This window comes from Gigantopelta aegis, chromosome 7, assembly GCF_016097555.1.
Source record: "Gigantopelta aegis isolate Gae_Host chromosome 7, Gae_host_genome, whole genome shotgun sequence".
Taxonomy (NCBI): domain Eukaryota; kingdom Metazoa; phylum Mollusca; class Gastropoda; order Neomphalida; family Peltospiridae; genus Gigantopelta; species Gigantopelta aegis.
Window position 1 is genome coordinate 10,858,006 of NC_054705.1, and position 15,426 is coordinate 10,873,431.

General features: G+C 40.0%; 1 protein-coding gene across 1 annotated transcript; it reads left to right on the top strand.

Moving 5' to 3' along the window:
- The first annotated feature begins 3,023 nt into the window (after window positions 1–3,023).
- LOC121377702 lies at window positions 3,024–11,881 on the top strand. The gene is made up of 2 exons (XM_041505782.1): window positions 3,024–3,334; window positions 11,135–11,881. The coding sequence occupies exons 1-2, from the start codon at window positions 3,049–3,051 to the stop codon at window positions 11,608–11,610; spliced, it is 762 nt and encodes a 253-aa protein (XP_041361716.1). The 5' UTR covers window positions 3,024–3,048; the 3' UTR covers window positions 11,611–11,881.
- The last annotated feature ends 3,545 nt before the right edge of the window (window positions 11,882–15,426 follow it).

The window sequence follows — 15,426 nt, forward strand, 5'->3', positions numbered from 1 at the left end:
CCACGAAACCGAAACGGTTATCGTCTTTACCTTCGATCTTCAATATGCACATATATAGCTTTATTTGTAGGACCTACCAAGCGATCAAACCGTCTTTTTCATTCATTTTCATTTTCTCTTTCTTTCGTTTTAATTTTTTCTTCTTCTTCTTTTCTTCATTTTCTTTCTCTCGTTTTTCTTCTTCTTTTATCTTTCTTTTTCATTTTTATTTTGGTCTCTTTTTTGTCTCTTCTTTTTTCCTACCTATTTTTCTTCATTTTAATATATTTTGATATTTTACTGCGGTATATCTGTCACTGCCGTACTTGTGATCGAAACATATCGCAAATATGATACATGCAGTTATGCTAATTCACCTATTTGTATTATTTATTTTATTATTATTGTTATTTTTTAATTACTTTAAACAATATTTATTTACGCAGTTTCAGGACAGATACGCTGTTTCAGGATTGATAAACAGACAAAAGTTAGTTTTCTTTGCATGATTCGCGGCCATCTTGGTTTATCATTTCATATGCACAACTATTTTGTTCGTGTTATTTCTGTAGTATAACACCAAATAATGTTGTTGATAACACTTGGATGCCACTTTTATAATTTTTAGTGACCAAATGGCGGCCATTTTGGTTTTCGCCATTTTGACGACTTAGGTCTCACTACGAAGATCACTTCCGGGTGAGAGTTCATTCATCCACTACAGTTCCTAATTGTGACATATGTTGTGGTTCACATATTCACTTCTAGGAATTGGTGAAGAATTAAAATAATATGTATGTTTAATGGTAAGCCTTCTGGCTGTATTTTGCCCATGTTAGTTTGTAATATTGTGCATTGATCTTTTGGGACATGGTATAGCGCAAGAGACAGTCGGAGTGAATCGGTTAATGAACCACCTGTTCGACTAGTATGACAGCCAGATGCGGTCATATAGCAAACAACTGAGACCGAAATGTTCTCAGTTTTGGAGTGAAAATAAATGCTTACATAATGTATGCTCGCAATGGTGTATGTTGGTAGTGCCAACGAGAACCCGTTCTATTGGCAACCCTCATATGAAGTTGGGCAATTTAACATAGATTTCAATGGCAGATGACATCTGTGTCATGGGACCATACTGTAAAACATTAAATTACTGTTTATATCCAAAAATATAAGTTTAGCAAGCCAAAATGAGAATGTACTAGTGTAGCATCCTTATAAACGGTAATGTCATCGATGTGGATTTTATCAAAGCTTTAGGGGGCCCTCTTTGGGTAAATTTTGCAAACATGTCAATTTTATTTATTTTTAGGAGGGGGTGTCAAAATGTATATGCTAGTGTTCTTATATGTAATATATAAATTGATCTGAGTGTCTAACATTGAGTTTCTCATTGTGAAAGGTCAACATCCAAGGTCACTAGGTCAATATCCAAATTCACCATCATTTCTGTGATTTTGTGATTTTTGTTTTTTCAAATGTACAGTCATAGTGACAAACAGTTTTGATGGTATTGTAAATATAAAACATAGTATTCTACTATGAAAGTAGAATTTGTATCTGCCATTAATGTGTGGATCTTCATGCTGAAATATACAGAAAAAAAAGGATTTCAACACTTCGCTATGAAATAATTGTTGCACATAGCAACCATTAATGAAAGCTAATATTTTAATGAACTAACTAGATCATAAGCCATGGCCATCTATTGTGTGAATGACCAAGGAGTAACAATGTGATATGAAGTTTTATTGGATGGTATGGTGCATCTATATTTTGGTGTATTGTTTAGAGTTCATAAGTTACATTGGTCTAGTATGGCTTTTCATGGTGTAAATGACCCAAATTATCAAAATGACTTCAAACCAAGTTTGACAAAATCTGTTAATAGACTTTGAGGTCTCACTACGCAGATCACTTCCGGGTGAGAGTTCATTCATCACGGTCCACTATAATTCCTAATTGTGACATATGTTGTGGTTCACATATTCACTTCTAGGAATTGGGGAAGAGTTAAAACAATATTTATGTTTAATGGTAAACCTTCTGGCTGTATTTCGCCCATGTTATTTTGTAATATTGTGCATTGACCTTTTGGGACATGGGTGTATAGCGCAAGAGACAGTTGGAGTGAATCGGTTAATGAACCACCTGTTCGGACCAGTACTACAGCCATATAGCAAAAAACTCAATTTTGGAGTGAAAATAAATGCTTAGATGATGTATGTTTGCAATGGTGTATGTTGTTAGTGCCAACGAGAACCCGTTCTATTGGCAATCTTCATTTGAAGTTGGGCAATTTAACATGGGTTTCAATGGCAGATGACATCTGTGTAGTGAAACCTTAAACGTAATTTGTCAGAAGTCCAGCATATGTTTTTGGATTCAGCACCCCCAAATTATGCTAAAAATGTATGCTGGCCCAAATCCTAAAAACAAAATGCTCGCACTTTCCACCTTTTGGGGAAATGGGACCTGACTTTATATTAAAACCTCGACCTACGTTTTACAAATAAAGATATTTTACAAACCAAGATAACAGAAATGTTCTAAATTAAATATGTTTGAAGTGCTAAAAGAAAGTGCTGTGCAGTCATCCCGCACTCTGCGTAAGGTCTTTGTACAACAGCGCTAACAACATTATTCTGATATGATCGACCAGAACATATATTAAACCTAAGTACAAACCATTAATAGAATAAAATAAAATAAAATATTTTGATGCTTGAGTTAAGCCCTTCTTAACAAGTGGTAGTGAAAATCGGATAGAAACAAAACTTAGTTCTGAATAATAAAAAGAAATCACAATGCGACTAACATTAAAAAAAGTAAAAATGCTTCATTTTTGCCAGTGGCTATTAAAGAAGATAGCATCACACAACGTGCTTCGACAATATAATGCCTCACTAAAACTGACGTCAGCAGCGTGGTTTGTTAACGTTGGCGTGGGGTTGAACATTCCGTGATGCCTTGGGCCCTTTTATAGCAGATATAAATATTAGTGAATTTCAGCATTGTTTAAAATACTGAAACAACAACAACAAACACCACCAAGAAAAGACAAACATGGGATTCTCCGCAAAGCTCTGTTGTCTTGTGATTGTTGTAGCTGCCGTTGTTGCTGCCGCTGATGCGTTTTCCGTCAGACAAGAGGACTTGGATGCCGCGGTGAAGCTTGTTGAAGAGTTGAGGACTTTGGAACAGGGAGATGACGTAGTGGCTGATGATGTATCCGCCGGGACGTCGGCAGAGGTCGCCGACGCCAATTCTCAAGTTGACGACGTGGCCGCCGTGGTGGACGAAGAACTTGGTGTTGATGGTGGCAACACTGGTGATGACGGAGTACAGAAAGGTGATTTAATTTAAATAATTCTATAGTCCTTCCCAAAGGGAATGCTTTTTTTTAAATTTTATACTATGGAATTTACTACAAGTTATTTATTTCTGAGCAGGATGTTTTCTAAATTGTACTTTTTATGCTAAATAGTTGGGTGTTTTTTTTTCTAAAACACTTTTACTTTTCTTTTTATGGGAAACGAAACTGATTTTTTAAAATGTTTGTAGGAGGATAGGACGGACTATACACTTGTTGCAAAGTCTATTTTCGAAATGAATTGTAACCAGCAATGGGTGTTTTAATTTGTGTCCACGTTTTCAGAGACATACCACGGCCTTTGATATACATGTATGTATGTATGTATATATAAATGTATATTTAGTACATGGAGTATTACACCACCACATCAAATCCCACTGACGACAATGGAAACATATGTCACACAAACTGCGTTTAAATAAACATATATACACACCATGAAGGAAATGGTTTATTTAACGACGCACTCAACACATTTTATTTACGGTTATATGGCATCGGACATATGGTTATGGACCACACAGATATTGAGGGAGGAAACCCGCTGTCGCCATTTCCACGGCCTTTGATGTACCAATCATGGTGCACTGGCTGGAGCGAGAAATAGCCCAATGGGTCCACTGACGGGGATCGATCCCAAACCGACCGCGCATCAAGCGAACGCTTTACCACTGGGCTACGTCTCGCCCCGCATATAAATAATGTATACCACCCCTCATCATTACAGTAAAGAAGAAGAAAATAGGGGTTCGTAGACCATAGTTTTAACCCGTGAAAATAGACACAAAGTTTGGTTAATCTAGAAACCTGTAACTAATTTGGATAAGATTACAATATAGTTAAACAAGAGTCGTTGACGTTGAAACGGGGAGATACCCTTAACAAGTAGACTAGAGCTCGTCCCCATAACAAGCGCACGTGCGTTTGATTTTTTTATTTTTTATTTTTTTGTAGTATTATAAACACCAGGATAACCAGCATCTTCATAAATCAAGGCTAATATTCGTTCCTCGTATTCAGCCTTGATATATGTAGTCAAGATTACTGATATCCACTACTAGCGCCCTCTATTGGAAGAACATTTGTAACACCGATTATGTCCCTTACACGATGACATCGCTGACCAATCACAGCATCGGTAACATGTGACAATCTTGAAAGCAATATCAGTGTTCGCCCGCCAACATGGAGTTTACATAACAAGGGAATCTATAAGGAGCGTTGCGATTCGTTGCAATCAGATCTCATCGCATCCAATGAAATTTAAGCATTTTGTGGCACGATTTCTTGACGACATGTATCAAGGCTGAATACGAGGAACGAATATTAGCCTTGATTTATGAAGATGGATAACCAGAAACACTTCGGATGTACGGAAATGAATAACCAAAACAATAAAATATAACTATTGTCTGGTTTCACTCATCCAAACCCTCCCCCCCAAAAAACAAAAACAAAACCACAAAAAAACTACCAAAAACACCAAACAATCCCCCCCCCCCCACCAACCCCCCAAAACCCCCAAAACAACAACAACAACAAAAAAAAAATAAAAAAAAAAAATAAAAAAAATAACAAAAACAGTAACAAAACAACAACAAAAAAACCGGCTGTAATATTGAAAAATTCGTCGTTGTGTTTGAAAACTAGGGTCTGTCATTTTAACCTGCTATTTTTAAACATTAAGGGAGGCTACCCTGCTTCCGCACATAATGTTGTAATTTTATTTCATAAGTAACCCACACGTTTTCTTTCAGCCACGGTATTGTTGGTGGCACATTGACACTAGTTTGACGTAACTACAGCAATTTACTGGCCGAATGAAACGCTTTATGACAAATGTCATATTTATTACCAATGACAGGAATGGTAGTATTAACTGTGCTATGAAAAGTTGGGTCCACTTTAAACTTTGATCCAGTGCGATTCTATTTGGTATATTGCAACCTACACGGGCGGCTGTAGTTCAGTGGTAGAGCGCTCGCCTGAGGGTTGATATGTCGCAAGATCGAAATTCTTCGACGGCCTTTTTATTTTTCACTCTCTCACTGACCAATTTATTGGAAATTACTGATGTTTTATTTTTGTTTTGTTTTTTTGTTTCGTGTGTTGTTTTGGTGGGGATTTTAAAATTATTATTTGTTTTTGTTTTGTAGATAGGAGTAGCCTGTGTGGTAGGAATTGCCATAAGAAACTTGCATAATGAAGTTTTTTCACCTTTTTTTACATTAAAAAACAAAAAATAATAACATTTTGTTTTGCAAACTAAAACTATACCTTCAGCTATTTGTCCATAAAATTTACCACGGAATAATTTAATTTACTGTCAAAACATAAATATTTTTGTTGGGGACGAAAATTCCGTAACGTTAAGCCTGGAAAGCCTTTAAAACCACTTCGTCGACTTACCTACTTTCCTGCACAGATAGTCCAGATAATGTTACCAAGAAAACCGTACTAGAACCTTACTGCATACCTGTCAACTCTCACGCATTTGGCGTGAATCTCACGCATTTGCAACAAACATCACGCTCTCACGCAACGTTACTATAATCTCACACTTTTTATGAAAATAAAAATATTTTATAATCGTGGTTTATATTTTAGAGCTGAATGGAATTATATGCTGATTATGCAGGTCTCTGAATTCGTTACCTATTAATAATAATACAGCATATTGAACCTATCCTCGGTTCAAGACTAACAATCACTCGCGGGTGCTACCAATGACCGACTTGTATGGTTTAACATTAACCGTATTAATTAGTAAAACTTGCACTCGCTCGATTTCCATTTTGGACTTAAACAAACAGCAAAAAAAAACTTCGCTCCGGACCCGACCAAGAGCCTGCAGTCCCTGGACCCTGACTTTTAATTTTCTCACGCTTAACAGTTGCCACAGATTGACAGGTCTGTTACTGGCATATATTGACTAACATAAATTGATTCTAAGGTTGGAAGGACTTAGTTGCGGAATCGTAATGGAAAAGAAAGGAAGGAAATGGTTTATTTAACGACGCACTCAACACATTTTATTTACGGTTATATGGCGTCGGACATATGATTAAGGACCACAAAGATATTAAGAGAGGAAACCCGCTGTCGCCACTTCATGGGCTGCTCTTTTCGATTAGTAGCTGCAAGGGATCTTTTATATGCACCATCCCACAGATAGGGTAGTACATACAACGGCCTTTGTTGTACCATTTGTGGAGCACTTGCTGGAAAGAGACCGGCCTCGGTGGCGTCGCGGTTAGGCCATCGGTCTACAGGCTGGTAGGTAATGGGTTCGGATCCCAGTCGAAGCATGGCATTTTTAATCCAGATACCGACTCCAAACCCTGAGTGAGTGCTCCGCAAGGCTCAATGGGTGGGAGTAAACCACTTGCACCGATCAGTGATCCATAACTGGTTCAACAAAGGCCATGGTTTGTGCTATCCTGCCTGTGGGAAGCGCAAATAAAAGATCCCTTGCTGCTAATCGGAAAGAGAAGCCCATGTAGTGGCGACAGCGGGTTTCCACTCAAAATCTGTGTGGTCCTTAATCATATATCTGACGCCATATAACCGTAAATAAAATGTGTTGAGTGCGTCGTTAAATAAAACATTTCTTTCTTTCTTTGCTGGAAAGAGAAATAGTCGTAATGTAAATGGCATTATATACTTTGTGACAAAGTCAGCACAACGTGCCCGTGTAAGAAGTGTCATGTCATCGCTTCGCCCAGTAACGAGGCTATTTAAAGAATAAATAGCGTGTAGGCTGTTAAACGCGTTCGAGTTGAAACATTGCCCAAGGTAGATTGAGACATGGATCATACAGAATATGTTAAAAACTACTCACATCTTGAGAGTGGTTTCTTCATTAAATGCCACAGTATTTGGTTGCTGTGGAAACTAATTTTTTTTTTATTAAAACCCCACAAACATATTGTGTGCAGAACGTTTTAGGTGAATTCAAGTTTTAACTTCTCTCCACCCCACCCCCCACACACACATATTCCGAACCATTAAAGACACACAGATGGTTGACCTAATTAATGACCCAACAAAGTATTATCTGAAAATATATACATTTGATTTGTACCTAAAAGTATTTTTATTGAACTATCTACATAACCACCATATCCCATTTATTATTGATATTTTGTAAAAATAATTGAATTATGTCGACGGTCCATAATTAGCACAGTTCTGGTTTTATGATAGATACACCAACATATTTGTGTAATATTTATATTGATTTTAAAGATGTGCTGTATGGTACATTTGTTTATTATAAAGCTTGTAATCTAAATTTTACAATCAAGTTTAATGGAGAAGAATTAAAAATCTTAGATAAATTTGATAATAATTATAATATTGTCACATGTACTCAAGCGAATTTATTGAAACTGGTTTTGATGTTATTTTGTAGGGGATACTTTACTTTGTTTTTGTTTAACGACACCACTAGAGCTCAACGATTTATTAACAATCGGCAATTGGATGTCAAACATTTGATAATTCAACCAATTTCTAACACATAGCCTTAGAGAGGAACCCTAAACGTTTTCCTATTAGTAGCAGGGCTGTTTTATATGCCCCATTCCACAAACAGATTAGCACACGCCACGGCCTTTGATATACCAGTCGTGGTTCACTGGCTAAAACGAGAAATAGCTCAATGGGGTGCACCAACGGGGATCGATACCAGACCAACCGCGCATCAGGCGAGCGCTTTACCAATGGACTATGTCCCGTCCCATGTGAAGAAGAAGTTTGTTTTATTTAACGACGCCACTAGAGCACATTGATTTTTTTTATCTTATCAACGGCTATTGGACGTCAAACATATGGTCATTCTGACACTGGTTTTTTTTAGAGGAAACCCGCTATCGCCACATAGGCTTCTCTTTTACGACAGGCAGCAAGGGATCTTTTATTTGCGCTTCCCACAGGCAGGATAGCACAAACCATGGCCTTTGTTGAACCAGTTATGGATCACTGGTCAATGCAAGTGGTTTACACCTACCCATTGCGCCTTGCGTAGCACTCACTCAGGGTTTGGAGTCGGTATCTGGATTAAAAATCCCATGCCTCGACTGTGATCCGAACCCAGTACCTACCAGCCTGTAGATCGATGGCCTAACCACGACGCCATTGAGGCCGGTTCGTCCCATGTGAAGTCAAACGACAGCTTTAACTTTATCTGGTCACAATGGACACAGGTTAAAGGTATAATGGGCGGGATTTAGTTCAGTCGGTTGAGCGCTCGCCTGAGGTGCTTGCGTCGCGGGATCGAATCATCTCGGTGGATCCATACAACCGATTGTTTTTTTTTTCTCTCGTTACAACCAGTGCACCACGACTGGTCAAATGCCGTGGTATGTGCTTTCCTGTATGTTGGAAAATGCATATAAAAGATCTCTTGCTGCTGATAAAAAAATAATGTAGCGGGTTTCCTCAGATGAGTACGAGTCATAATTACCAAATGTTTGACATTCAATAGCCGATGATTAATTAATCAATGTGCTCTAGTGGTGTCGTTAAACAAAACTTTAAAGGTATAAAGTCCTCTACAAATGGGAGGAACATAGCCCAGTATTAAACGTGCTCGCCTGGTGCATGTAGGATCGATCCCACTTAGTGGGTCTATTTGGACTAGGTCTTTGTTACAGCTAGTGCTCCACGACTGGTATTTCAAAGGCCGTGGTATCCTATCCTCTCTGCGAGACCCCATGCTGCAAATAGTAAAGAATAGCACATTGAGTGGCGGCAGTGGGTAATCTTCTCTTATTATCTGTGTCGACTTCAACCATAATATTCTCGTACGCCATTTAAGCGTAGATACAAAATGATGTGGTGTATGGTTAAATAAAATACTCCTTTCGTTCTCTGTACTCCACTACACATATTGTATAGAACTTCTTATTAAAACTTATAGCTTCTTGCTTATTCATTTCATGTATACCTATGTTCGCGCTTAATTCCAGATACGGTTCAAGCACGCTGTCCTGGGCACACACATCTCAGCTATCTGGGCTGTATGTCCAAGACAGTGTGTTAGTTATCAATGAGAGAGAAGGAAGGAAGGAAATGTTTTATCAAACGACGCACTCAACACATTTTATTTACGGTTATATGGCGTCAGACATATGGTTAGGGACCACGCACAGAGAAAACCCGCTGTCGCCACTTCATGGGCTATTCTTTTCGATAAGCAGCAAGGGATCTTTTATATGCACCATCCCACAGATAGCGTAGCACATACCACGGCATTTGATATACTAGTGGCTGGAACGAGAAATAGCCCAATGGGCCCACCGACGGGGATCGATCCCACACCGACCGCGCACCGAGCGAGCGCTGTACCACTGGGCTACGTCCCGCCCATTATTGAGAGAGAAGTAAGGGTAGTGGTTTTATGCCTACCCATCGAATCGTTAAATTCGCTCTGGATGTGAGCCGGCATTGGGATACGAACTCAGTACCTACCAGCCTTACGTCGGATGGCTTAACCACTACATCACCGATGCCGGTCAATTTTGCGTTGACTATAATTAATTTCTGTACATGCAATGTCTTCTTTGTGGTCCGGGGCGGGGTCTAGATCAGTCGGTAGAAACTGGCCTCGGTGGCGCAGTGGTTAAGCTATCGGACTACAGGCTGGTAGGTACAGGGTTCGCAGCCCGGTACCGACTCCAACCCAGAGCGAGTTCTTAAGAGCTCAATGGGTAGGTGTAATTCCACTACGCCCTCTTCTCTCTCACTAACCACTAACCACCAAACAACTAACCCACTGTCCTGGACAGACAGCCCAGATAGCTGAGGTGTGTGCCCAGGACAGCGTACTTGACCAATACTTGGATATAAGCACGAACATAAGTTAAAATGAAGTGGGTAGAGCGCCCGCCTGAGATGTTTGCGTCGTAGAATCGAATCACCCCAGTGGACCCATTCTCGGATTGTTTTTTGCCCCGTCCCAACCAGTACACCAGGATTGGAAATATCAAAGGCCGTGGTATGTGCTATCCTGTCTGAGGGATGGTGCATATAAAAGATTCCGTGCTACTCATGGCAAAATGTGGCGGGTTTTCATTCTAAATTACCGAATGTTTGACATCCAATAGCCGATGATTAATCAATCAGTGTGTTCTGGTGGTGTCGTTAAACAAAAGAAATGTTTCCAACTGATAATTTATTTTCGTGCTTACATCCAATTGCTTGGGGTGCGTGCGTCGCAGGATCGAACCACTTCGATAGATCCATTCAACTGATTGAGTTTTTTCTCGTTCCAAGAGAAGAGGGTGTAGTGGTCTTATACGTACCCATTGAGTCGATAAAACTCGCTCTGGGTGCGAGCCAGTACCGGGCAGCGAACCCTATACCTACCAGCCTTATGTCCGATGGCGTAACCACGACACCACCGAGGCCGGTTGAGTAAATGTTGATCCTTAGAGTGCCGATCAGTTGTGCTCTTAAGTTGACCTTAGTGCTAAGATGGCTTCGTAAAACGCAGAAATAAATTTCTTATGATCAGAAGCAAGAAATTAACTTAAGTACTACGGGATCGCTTCTTTATAATTTCCGGCGCATAAAGGGAGGTTACTAGCTCTAAATATTTTTCTTTTAGCACTAGTAATCTCCCCTTATATAACATAAACTTTAAAAGGAGCTATCTCAAATTTACATAATGGTATTTCTGTCTTAATTCTTGGGTTTTTATTCCTGACATTACCTATGCTTTCTGGGTCAAAATAAAATTTTGAAAAAGTTTAATTGTTTTTTGCTTTTCAGATTTACCTGGAGATCGTGGTAAGCATTTGGGGGCTCACCTAAAAGCCGCACGCGATGAGATAAAACAACTGATGACCGACCTGAAAGACGGAAGCGAAGATCTGATTGAAAAGATACAGGATGCTCTAAATGAAATGGACGTCATCTTTAACAAAATAATTAAAGACGACGTCCTGCCAGCCGAGAATCCTGCAGGGGGACGACCCGATGGAGGAAATGGCGTCGATAATGGCGGACTGGCCAGACGAGGTTTCTTCAGTAATATTGCCAAGAAGTTGAAGAATGTACAGACGTACATGAAAAAGGCGGCAAGCAAAGTCGCCGATAAGGCTAAAGCAATTAGCGAGAAGATTTCTGATGTGGCAAGCAAGGCGGCGGGAAAAGTGAAAAAAGCTGGCAAGAAAGTGAAGTCTTGGTCCGAACGACAAAGGGAAGCTTTCATCGATCGTCTGAGAAAACTGTTGTCCGGAAAATAAATCAGATTAATAAAGAAACCATAAATATGCGTGTGTCCGGAGAAGAGGAGGGTCATTGACAGTCATTACAATAGCTGTATCACCCAGACTGAACTCTTTTTGCCATACCTTCCCACCGTCTCTGGTTAAGATGTTGAAAGTCAAGTAAAAATTAATTTGTTTTTCTTTTTGCTTCTTTTTTTAAAATTGATTTTGTAGTAATTTGCTTGCTTTCATATTGAATTTGTCCCACGTATCAAAGCGTATGTTTAAAAGTGATTTTTTTTTTATGAGCTAAGGTTTAGTCATATATATATATATATATATATATATATATATATATATATATATGTACGCTTTTTTTTAATAAAAATCTCAGAACAAATAAACATATGATATAAATATTCATGTTTGTTGGTTTTTTTCCTCTTTTTAATTTAATCATTGTTATTGTCGTGTTTATATCCAATTAAAAGGTGGCGGGATGTAGCCCGGTGGTAAAAGAAAGAAATGTTTTACTTAACGACGCACTCAGCACATTTTATTTACGGTTATATGGCGTCAGAGATATGGTTAAGGACCACACAGATTTTGAGAGGAAACCCGCTGTCGCCACTACATGGGCTACTCTTCCGATTAGCAGCAAGGGATCTTTTATTTGCGCTTCCCACAGGCAGGATAGCACAAACCATGGCCTTTGTTGAACCAGTTATGGATCACTGGTCGGTGCAAGTGGTTTATACCTACCCACTGAGCCTTGCGGAGCAATCACTCAGGGTTTGGAGTCGGTATCTGGATTAAAAATCCCATGCCTCGACCCAGTAGCCCCCCCCCCCCCCCCCCCCCCCCCCCCCCCCCCCCCCACCTACCAGCCTGTAGACCGATGGCCTACCACGACGCCACCGAGGCCAGTCCCCAGTGGTAATGCGCTAGCCTGATGCACGGTTGGTTTATGATCGAGCATATTTCTCGTTTTAGCCAGTGCACCACGACTGGTATAACACAGGTTGTGGTATGTACTATCCTGTCTGTGGGATGGTGCATATAACAGATCCCTTGTTACTAATGAAAACCCTTTACAGTTTAGACTGACCATTCAAAATTCGCGCAAAAATTCCTTCAAATCAAAACTGCGCACCTTTTCTGTTTGGCATATTAACTGCTCCATTCAAAATTCCATAGCACCACCACCCACCCCCGCCTGCTACCGATCCCGGTCGGACTGCTGGTGCTCCCTTGCACCTGCCAGTGCAGGCGGTCCCTCCTCCCCCCCCCCCCCCTCAACTTTCTGTCTTGGACGAAAGAGCTTGCTCCGCAAGCACTTGCGCCCACGACAGGCGTGTGCTACAACAGCTTGCTCTGAATGTGCACGTTAAACCCTATGACATGACACTAATGAAAAAATTTAGCGGGTTTCGTGTCTAAGACTATAGGTTAAAATTATCAAATGTCTAACATCCAATAGCCGATGATTAATCAAATCACTGCTCTAGTCGTGTCGTTAAGTAAAACAAACCAACTTTATATCCAATTCTGACAGTCTTAGATAGCAAACCAGCTACATTTTGCATTTACTAGCAAGACATATTTTATGTGGAGCATCACACAGACATGATAGCACATACCACGGCTTTTGTTATATCAGTCGTCGTACACTGGCTGGAAGGAGAAATAGCCCAATGTGCCTACCGACGGAGATCGACCATAGACCGACCGCGCATCATGCTGACGCATTACCACTGGGCTACATCCCGCCCCCTTTTAATAGGGTATAAACACGATAAATAGACCAATGGACTCACCGATGAGTATCGATCCTAGACCGACTCCGTATCAAGCGAGATCTTTTCCACTGGGCTCCTATAAGTCAGTACCGAGGTATAGCTCATTTGTAGAGTTCTTGCCAAGAAACGCAGAACAAATCGCCCTCGGAACCAAATCCCAATATCTTTGGATGCCTATCTCCAGTCACGGTTGAGGCATGTCCCCCATGAACCATGCTTCTCGCGCGGTCAGGGAATTAGTTCAAGACTGAAAAGGTACATATGGAGGACGGCCATTTTCAATTTTAACAAAAAGAGGAGAGGGGTAAACATTTTTTATGCATCTATCCAAATTCAGAGCGGGACGTACAGGTATCCCAGTGGTAAAAAAAAGAAGAAGTAAAGTTTGTTTTATTTAACGACGCCACTAGAGCACATTGATTTTTTATCTTATCATCGGCTATTGGACGTCAAACATATGGTAATTCTGACACTGTTTTTTTTTTTAGAGGAAACCCGCTGTCGCCACATAGGCTACTCTTTTACGACAGGCAGCAAGTGATCTTTTATTTGCGCTTCCCACAGGCAGGATAGCACAAACCATGGCCTTTGTTGAACCAGTTATGGATCACTGGTCGGTGCAAGTGGTTTACACCTACCCATTGAGCCTTGCGGAGCACTCACTCAGGGTTTGGAGTCGGTATCTGGATTAAAAATCCCATGGCTCGACTGGGATCCGAACCCAGTACCTACCAGCCTGTAGACCAATGGCATAACCACGACGCCACCGAGGCCGGTCCCAGTGGTAATGAACTCGCCTAATGCGCGGTCGTTCTCTGATCGATCCCAATCGGTAGGTTCGTTGGGCATATTTCTCGTTTTAGCCAGTGCACCACGACTGGTATATCAAATGCCGCGGAATGTGCTATCCTGTCTGTGGGATGGTGCATAAAAATATCTCTTGCTACTAGTGACAAAAAGTAGCGGGTTTCCTCTGATGATGTGCCAGAATTACCAAATGTTTGACATCCAATAGCCGATGATTAATACATGAATGTACTCAAATGGTGTTGGTAAAGGGACATTCCTAAGTTTGCTGCCATTTTAAGTATGGTATCGACGAACAGAAACGTTTTAACGATTGTAATAACATATTAGTGGCTGTATATTAAACGTGTTTCTGATCGTTCTAATATTTGTACTAGGTTAAATTTCATTTTATTTCTTAAAATATTATTCATCTTACGTACGAAATTATTTGAAGACAAAATCCAGTTTGGGCTTCTTACAAATATTAAAATGATCAGAAATACATTGAACATACAGACACTGTTATTCTAAACAAGAAAATATTTTTAATATGTAAGTTTAATCGTAGAAATATTTTATTAGTCGGAAACATCTTACAATGCAGCAAACTCAGGAATGTCCCTTTAAATAAAACAAACTTTAACTTTTCAAATTCAAAATCACTCACGATGATGGCCCCAGCCCCAGCCAGTGCCCCACAAATATTAATCAAATACACGGGTATGTACTGACCTGTCTGTGAGGAAGTGCATAATATTTATTTATTTATTTATTTAACATCAATTGAGGTGTGCGGCCTAAATTAGTTTAGTAGAATATCAGTTACACAGGGCTAGATATAGTAAGTAAAATATGGCATGCAGGGAAGTAGCTAGCGGGGTGGGTGGGGGGCAAAAATCCGGGGGAAAAATATAGAAAGTTAAAGAAAATTCTGTTCTTAACCGTTTAAGGAGTTTTAGACTATTAACTACTCAGTTGCCCCTCACCCCACTCTCCCCCCTCAACAAAAAAAAAATCCTAGCTACGACCCTGCGCCCAATTTCACAAAACATCGTAAGCCTTGTTTTGCACGTAAACGTAAATCTACGACTAAACCACAATTCTTATTACTATTATAGTTCAACAAATATAGTCAGAAATACACATATTTCATTTCCTTTTGTCTTTAAAATACTCCATCTTCCGTAATGATCAATTTTCTGCGTGAAAGAGACGCCAAACACGTGTAAACGCACGCTCGGTATAACTGCTAGTAGCAGACGTA